Genomic DNA, 8,918 nt, shown 5'->3' with positions numbered 1-8,918 from the left:
TGTGTGTGTATGTGTCGTATTTTACACAAATTCCAATGGTTGTGTGATGTTTCTTTCTGTCAAGCCATGTTAATAAAAATAAATTAGTTATGTTTTCTGCATCATTTATGTTTGTTTTGATTAAGTGATGGTCAACTTTTAAAGTAATAGATGTTTAATAATTGCTTTATAGGGCTAAATATTTCTCACTTAAAATTCAGTCACACAAAAGTCAAGGCAAGGAAAGGCAAGTTTATTAATATAGCACACTTCATCATACACAATGGTAATTCAACGTGCTTTACATAAAAAGGGTTTACAACAAATAATGTAATAAGAATATTAACAACTTTAATACATGGTTTAAAATACATCAGATACAAGTTCTTAACAAAGGATGAAAAATCATTATCTAAGTCTATACATATGAGATAAAAAAAAATTAATTAGTTAATTAGAGTAACAATGATGGAAAAACTCACTATTTGTACATAGTCTGTTTATGTGTTAACAATAGGCTACTATTAATAAACTATGAATTAACTTATAGTTTGCAAATGATTTACAATATGTTTATTAATGTAAAAGTGTTACCATGGAATGGTGTAAGGGCCTGTTAAGACCAAGAACGATAAATATAAATATACTATACTATATACTATATTAGCGTCCACACCAGCGGGCGATATCGTTCTGTTTATTATAAGCTTGTCTGTCTCTTTAAATGCTCGAGCTTGTCACAGCACGATGGATTCTAATTGGCTGCCAATGTTTTTATCGTTCATCAGATGATAAAATCGTTATGAAAGTGATTCCAACAATATTGTTTCTCTATATCGTTATCGTTATAGTTGTGGTGTGAACTCTCATATTCTTAAATATTGAGAACGATTTTTAGAACTATAAAGAACTCTCTATAGTTATCGTCCTTGGTGTGAACGGGCCTTAAAGGGATAGTTCGCCCAAAAATGATATTTAAGCCATGATTTAACTGGCTTCCGGTGGCGGTCGGCGCGCGTTCATGGAGATGGTGGCTGGCGTATGAACTCAACGTTCGTTCTACGTCACGACGCTTCCTACGCTACGTCCTACGTCATACGCCATCCACCATCTCCATGAACTATCCCTTTAAGACTATTGGACTTAAGATTAATGGATAAAAAACGCATGATGATCAAAATTATTAATATAATTATATAATGCAGATTAATAACAGTAGATTATTAATTATGCTGGATACAAGTGAAACATATGTTTTACACAGAAAGCAAATTAAATGAAAAATAAATGTGATTTTATTTGGATATACAAAAGTAAAAATAAAAAAAAAACTATTTTACTGAAATATTTCATGTTTTTTTTTTTTATGTAAACCAAAATTGTTTTCCATAATGTTACAGATGGAATTATCATAGCACAATACTTGTTATGTAATTTGTTATTTATCTTTATGTTGTGGTTGAAACATGTCAGTGGTATATGATGGGATAGAAAGACCTGAACTGTCACTTCTTTAATGTAAGTTTTTTTAAACATGCAAACAATGGTCTGGTCTTGGTCATTAAACTGCCCCGCTCCGGGTCGCTCTCCAGCCCTGTGTTTACTACACATCAGGACTGACCCAGAGGCCGTTCAGCTGATTTATCTACCGTTTGTGTCAAACAATGAACTTAAGGCTCTGTATAACATAGAGTTCATGTTCATGTTCTCCACGTTCACTGTCATCCAGGTTCCATCAGGCATTGTGTAGGCATACTGTCTTACCCACTCTTCTGGCCTTGATGGAGTTTCTCTGTCTCGGCTCAAACAAGCAGCCAGGTGCACAGTAGCTTTTTTACCATGGACGCTGAGTATAAATGATGTCGCAAATATGAACATGAACAGGGGGATCTCTCCGAATGCATTTACCTGATGTTGTGGGGCAAGATATGGGATAATAACACGGCCTTCTAATTCCACGCCGCTATTCACCCAAAACTGTTGAAAAAGAGCCCATGCGTCTTCTGTGCGGGTCACAGGGGATAGATGGATCCCTGGGATGTCGTAGGGAGATCTTCGCATGCTGTTCCAGTGAACTGGCAAAGGGATCGGCTCACAGTAAGCCATATTGGGAAACTCTCTGTCTGTCACTTGAATGGTCCCCTGAGCAATTGCAAATGCAGAGTTGGGGTCAATAGCGCAGTTCCACGGAGAGTAGAGAATGGTGTCTCTGATGTTATCTGCGGGCACCAGAACACCTGCTGGTATAAACTGGTCGACTATTTTGCCATGACCTACAATCACAATGTCTATGTCAATGTGTAACTTATCTTGTTCAAGCAACAGATTCTTTTTTTTAAGAAAGGGACCCAACCTCTCCAGACAAAATCGTAAAAGATTCACAAATTCAGTCTGATTAGGTAATCCCTGAAGCCAGGAGAGAACTGTGTTGTCTGTACATATTCCCATGATATAACGCACTATGTTCCATCCATTTCCAGTCATAATGGGAGAATATCCCCCCAAGTCCTCGATGAGATTCTTCAGTCTGAACAATTTTTGGATGATTTCACTGTAATGAGAAAAGTTGTACAGCGAGTCAGTTTCCTTCAGACCTTCATTATTGTTTCCTTTTTTAAATATTTACAATCTCAGACAAATACAAGATATAGTGGCTTTGGCCAAGATAGATAAATTAGTAGAAATAAAAAATTTGGGCAACACTTTACAAAAAGGTTCATTAGTTAACATCAGTTTACTACATTAGCTAGCATGAACTAATTTGTTGACATTTGTTGACATTAGTTAATGCAACTAATTTAAACAATGAATGACTGTATTTTTATTAACTAACATTAACAAACATTATTAAATGCTGTAACAAATGTATTGCTCATGGTTAGTTCATGTAATTAATACATTAACTAATGTTAACTAATGAACCTTATTGTAAAGTGGGTTACACTTTAAAGGGGCTATATGCAACTTTTTCCCCAAAATAAACGTAACAATAGCCTTTTTATTTGACCATTTATGACTCAAACATCTCCTGATGAGCATACTGACACCTTGTCAGCTCACAGTGGGTGCACCTATAAGCCTGTATCCTATTTTTCCTATTTTCTGTCGGGTCGGATTTTTCGCGCGCTGTCTGCGGATGTGACGTCAAGCGCGTTCATGTTAAACGTTTCAGATCACTCTGCCACCACCGCTAGTCAGCAATTAGCCTTAGTTTCTCAAACAATATATGTATTTGACTGTTCTTACCTCTGTAAACATAATGTTGACTTCTTTGCAGCGGATGACTTGTGAAGTGTGCATGTACGAGAGTGAGCAGAAAGGAAGAGCAGTTCCGTTTTTTGACCACAGGTGTCAGTCGCGAGTTTAAATTTCAGAAAAACACATATAGGCCCTTTAATTTAAGGTGTCATTGTTACAGTGTAATTATATATTTAAGTTCTGAGTAATATTAAGCAACTACATTACTATACAGTTAGGGTAGGGTTAGGGTTTGGTTGAGGGTTAGTTGCATGTAATTATGTATAATTTACTGTTATTACTACGGTAAGTACATGTAACATATGTAACAACGACACTGTAAAATAAAGTGTTACCAAAATTTAGAAAATAAAATATCATACTGCATTGCATCCAGCAGTTCCTTTAGCTTTTGTTGACCTTCCCGTATTTCCCTGGCTGAATCCCGTAAGAACTTGCTGGCCTTCATGACCCGATTTGACCTGTTTGGTGGATTTTCACACTCGCCAATCAGGTCGTACAGAGAAATGCCTAAACTAATCACACCCTGTTCCTAGAAAGAAAGTCACAATCACAAAATCACTGTTTAACACTGTATCAGGGCAATGCAGTGAATATTTCATATTTGAATAGTCACTGCAAGAGAATTTCAAAGTCGCAATTTTCTTAAAATGGGATGCTTGAAAAAAGAAAGCAGATACCTTTGATCCTGCTTCATTAGAAGCTTTAATGCCAATGAGCTCAATGTTCTTCACCATTTCTGTGCCCAACACCTTCAGGCTACTCGTGATCTCAGGGGAACGATTGAGTCCCAGAGCTTGGCAAATAAAGTCCGAGGCCTCGGCTTGATCCAGTCCACCAGGTGTCATGTGACGAAAGAACGTGGCCCTGTTGAAACCTCTGAGAAAGTCTAGGGGTACGGGAGTATTACTCCTTCTGGCCAGAGCACACATAAGTAGAGTGGTGACCTCACAGTCCAACTCATCAGCATGAGTCCCGAGCGGCGCTTCTGCACACCTGTCCTTCAGTGTTTCTCCACACCTGTCCTGTGTTTCTCCACACCTGTCCTTCAGATCTCGCAGTAGCTTCTGAATGATCATGCCAACCTTCTCATCTTCCTTAATTAATTCAGTAGCTTTATTAAAGGTACTGCTGGACATACCTGCCTCTACCAATGTGGAAGTGGTGCTGACTGCAGTGCTCACTAGAAGACAGAGGTAAACACTTCTCCAGATATTGAGGCCACAGATGCGGCAGGTCCGACTTCCTTAGCGATGTTGCTGCCCTGATGAACATCTTCCAGCTCTTGCGCCAGTTTCTCCAGCTCTCCTGCACATTCCTTTCGGTTCTCCAGCCAGCGGAAGAGCGAATCACATAACATATCTGCTGCCTCCATTATTAGAGCAGGAACTGTGAAAAGAGAAAATTACATTCATTTCTCAAAATAATAATTTGTTAATTACAGTAACAATGAATGAAGAACGTCTAGGATACTAATGTAACCTCCTGAACCTGAAGGAGGGAACGGGATTGTTATTTCAGACGTGAACTGATGAATTCTGATCTAGGCTGAGAGCCCAATCATCTTTGAGTGTAAACTAAACGAGCCAATGGACATTGCCATGTGAGCTCTTCATCGTGCACCCGCCCCAAAAAAGAGTGTATATAAGGAAGCGCACTTGCACACACACTCAGTTTTGCACCGAGACAGTGTGTTCAGGAGTGGATCAGCAATTGTGGGAATGTTTTCATTTGAATTGAGATTTTTTTCTTCCCCCATTGGCAGATCTTTTTTCTTGTTTTAAGCAATGGCTCACTTATATTTGTTTTTATCAGGAAACAAGGAAACATTTCTTATGACATTTTACTCATCTAGTAAATGCATCTTGATTTAAGAATATTTAGATATTTGGACTGGAAACAAGACAGAAATACTAAGTAAGAAAAGCATGTTTTGCAGTGTAGGGAACGAGCTGTTTATGTGCTGAAGGGGAAATGGCCACAGCACACACTGATAAACCAGATAAAGATAAAGTCTGCAGTGTTCAGCTGCTCTTTAAGCTGAACTGCAGTAAAGTGTAGGAAATGCTCTTTAACAGCGACCACCGCTGACGCGCCGTCACACCAACACTTGATTGAAGAGCTTCTTCTAACTCAGAGCACACTCGATGATGATTGCAGAGCAGAACAACACACACTCGGCTCTGAAGCGAAAGCTTGAATGTGCGAGTGCAAGAACGCTTCCTTATATTCTTTATATACTTCTCGGGCCGGGTGTGCCATGGCAAATCTTCTACAGCAATGTCCATTGGCTCGTTTAGTTTACACTCAAAGATGATTGGTGAGATCCCAATTCATCAGTTCATGTCTGACGTAACGTTGAATGTGACTGACTGACAGGGAACTCGATATTTGTAGATAACCTGTTAATGTGTTAACAATACTATTTATGAACTATGAATTTACTAATAGTTTGCAAATAATTTATGATCACTTTATTATTGTATAAGTGTTACCACTGAAGGGTGTAAGACACAAAGTAATCGATAAAAAATGATGATGATCAAAAAGATTAATACAAAATGATTAATAGAATTATATAATGCAGAATATTAACAGTAGATTATTAATTATGCTCTATACAGGTGAAACTTTTACAAAGCAAGCAAGTGATACAAATAAGCTTTTTATGACTTCATCAAACACTAGTAGAGTTTGATTGCACATCTATAATATATATATATATATATACGTAAGGACATGTAATATAAGGACAACTAATATACTATATAACGTAGCCTTTTTTGATAAATGATATGTGGCAGATCAGTCTGCAGTTATTTTTAAAGCAGCTTTAATTTTGTAAAAAAAAAATTAAATTGCTATAACGAGTAATGTTGTATTTTATACTGTAATTGAACTCCTGTATATACAGCACTATACTGTAGTGCAGCAGTCTGTTTGTGATTTGCTGTGTTCTTCAGCATCAACATTTACAGGGTTAATGAAGAGAGTTCAGGAAGTGCGTATGAGAAAATATAAGAGCTGTGTGGACTAATGTTCCTGATGTTACTGCTGTTCTGCATTTAAGCTTTCAGCGATAAGCTCTTTTGTTTGTCCGTATTAAGACATCACAATAGAGGGGAGTGGGGGACGATTTCTCAGTTTCTCAGAGACTGTTTTTATTGGGAAACCAAACTATATTTCTGAAATACATGCATGTGTAGACACATGCATTTTCTGTAAAGCTGCTTTGAAACAATTGCATATGATGACATATATTTATTCAAATGGCACAATATATCATCTAAAGATTACAGTAATGATGTTATTTAATTCTACAGATTGTAGATTTTGCTCTGAGCCACATAGACACAAAATCATTCACGATTCGCAAAATGCTCTACAACCAGAGTACTGTACTCAGACAATTAGAAAAGTCTATTTAGGAAATTAACCCCTTTAACACGAAGTGTAATGCCAGCGGGAAAAAAATCAAATTCATAATCAAATTACTTAGCAACCACTAAATGGAATAAACACAAACTAGGTTTATCATTTTAAAGCTTAGAAACTAACCATTTTGATCAACACAAATTAGGTGTCATTTGAAAGCTTAGAGTCTGAACTTTACAATGAATGTAGCAATTTCATTAACTCCTAAGTAATACTCCTAAGAGTTATTTGCTGTTAAATTGAAAATAAATATTTCATAATTTATGAAATACTTTTTTGTACTATATGTACTGCAATATGTCAAATACATCATACAGCTCAGATAGTCATGTGTCATTTCAACGGTCTCATAGAGTATAATACAACAAGCATAAATGTTTTTGCTCTTTACTACTAAAGCGAGTTTTTATATGTGAAGCCCTGCAAGACCCAATAATATACAGATGCGTAATTTATGTCACGTTTTCACTCGCAACATGCTCTGATAGTGGAAAATGGCAGATCATTATTTACTGCAAATTCCCACAATTAAAAAGAGCCCAAACTCAGCATAATCCATTTCTCAGATCTAAAGATATCCCTCGTGGAGTTAGAGCTGCACATAGAGCCTTCTATACATTTCCTGGCATAAATTGTGGAAAATGGCACATCATTATTTACAGCAGATTGTTACAATTATAAAGAGGCCAAAACTCTCCATCACTCAGATTTAAAGATATTCCACATGGACTTCTAATAGATGAATCCTCACATACACATACAATCAAGAATATAGATGGACCATGGATGTGACGTTTTCAATCATAACTCCATGAAACATGCAAAAATTGTGAAAAATCGAACATCTTTATTTACAGCAGATTCTCAGGATTAGAAAGAGCCAGCATAACCATTGCGTTGATCACATGATATTGCTCATGACGGAACAATAAAAAAAAAAGTCCATTAGGGAGCGTCAAGGACTGAACAAAAAAGCTATCTTGGTCTCAAATGCTGTAACTTTTGATTACCTTATGCCTAATAGGTATTTGATTACCTTATACTATTACCATATCATATTGTTCGTCTTTTATTAACAGTTTCTCTGTCACGGTTCATGGGTTCACTGTCTCAGCATGAGAATGTCCAAATGTAATGTAATTTATATTTAAAAAATAAAAATAAAAAAAGTGTTCTATTAAATGATACCTACTTTTTGACTCTCCTTGCTATAGTTTTGGAGTTTACTTTTGTGTATGTCACTTACTGTGCATTCACACCGGACGCGAATAGCGCGTCAAAATCGCGCCTGCCGCATCTAGTTATACGCTTGACCACTTTGTGTTAATTTGCGCGTCAAGAGTGAAATTGACGCGCGTAAAAACAATAGTTTGAAGCGAAATTTACGCACGTCACGCACGTCAGAGGCGAAATCCGGAGGTGAAAGTTTCGAAACCCGTTGGCGGCCATCTTTTTTAGATGTTTATCGAGCATTAGCATTAGAATTAATCGAGAGAGTCACCGCTCGTAGTGGTGGACCTAACGGTGAGGACGCTGACGAGGACAGCGTAGGCCGTATAAGGCCTCGGCCTCGAGTGGTCGCTGCCTGACGAGCCCGCGCTGTACAGCCCGGCGCGAGGTTCACACTCGCCCGCACCCACCTAATCTGTCATTTATTTTTGTTTTGATAATAAATGGAGCCAGCCTCCAAAAGCCTTTTTTTAGTTTTTATACACTAAATTGTGTTTGTTGTCTTTACATTAGATTAATAATGTTTCATATAATCTAGAATGGATATGGAATAAATAGGCTAGCATTCAATACAAAATGAGTATCTCTCATATATTGAAATCGAGTTTTTATGTGAAAGATTTGCTTTGTTGTGCATTTTAGTCATATTACAAAATAATTTATTGAGGCCAAACATAAAATAACATTATAAACTGTCACTTCACCACGTGACAGCTGCAGCAAGCAGGCTCCTGATTGGTTAACGCGGCGCGAATTGACGCAGAAGTTCAGATTTTTCAACTCGGGCGGCAGACGCGAATTCGCGTCAAACGCGTGAATGCACAAAAAGCACTAATAAAATCATTTGCGCGTAACGTGCTTAACGTGCCAGACGCTCAATTCGCGGCATTCGCGCCGCTGGAACTTTTTACGCACATAAAGCCTTGTTTATACTTTCGCCTGGCTCCGCAGCGCGAGTCTCCGCAGACTGCGCGCGCACCTCCCCAAACGGACAAGGCCTATTTATACTTCTGCGT

General features: G+C 37.6%; 1 protein-coding gene across 3 annotated transcripts in view; it reads right to left on the bottom strand.

The window, feature by feature from the left end:
* Positions 1–218: 218 nt before the first annotated feature.
* Positions 219–8,918, bottom strand: part of LOC311094851 (uncharacterized protein) — a 21,633-nt gene continuing 12,933 nt past the window's right edge. For all 3 annotated transcript variants that reach the window (XM_084133030.1, XM_084133029.1, XM_084133028.1), the window contains 3 exons: positions 3,918–4,626; positions 3,600–3,769; positions 219–2,530 (listed from right to left, as the gene is read on the bottom strand). In XM_084133030.1, the coding sequence (XP_083989156.1) occupies positions 1,621–2,530; positions 3,600–3,769; positions 3,918–4,376 (1,539 nt within the window). In that variant the 5' untranslated portion in view covers positions 4,377–4,626 and the 3' untranslated portion in view covers positions 219–1,620. The remainder of the gene's footprint in view (positions 2,531–3,599; positions 3,770–3,917; positions 4,627–8,918) is intronic.

This window comes from Abramis brama (genome assembly GCF_963993115.1).
Source record: "Abramis brama genome assembly, chromosome: 13".
In the NCBI taxonomy this organism is placed as follows: domain Eukaryota; kingdom Metazoa; phylum Chordata; class Actinopteri; order Cypriniformes; family Leuciscidae; genus Abramis; species Abramis brama.
This window is presented reverse-complemented; position numbering and strand designations above follow the sequence as displayed.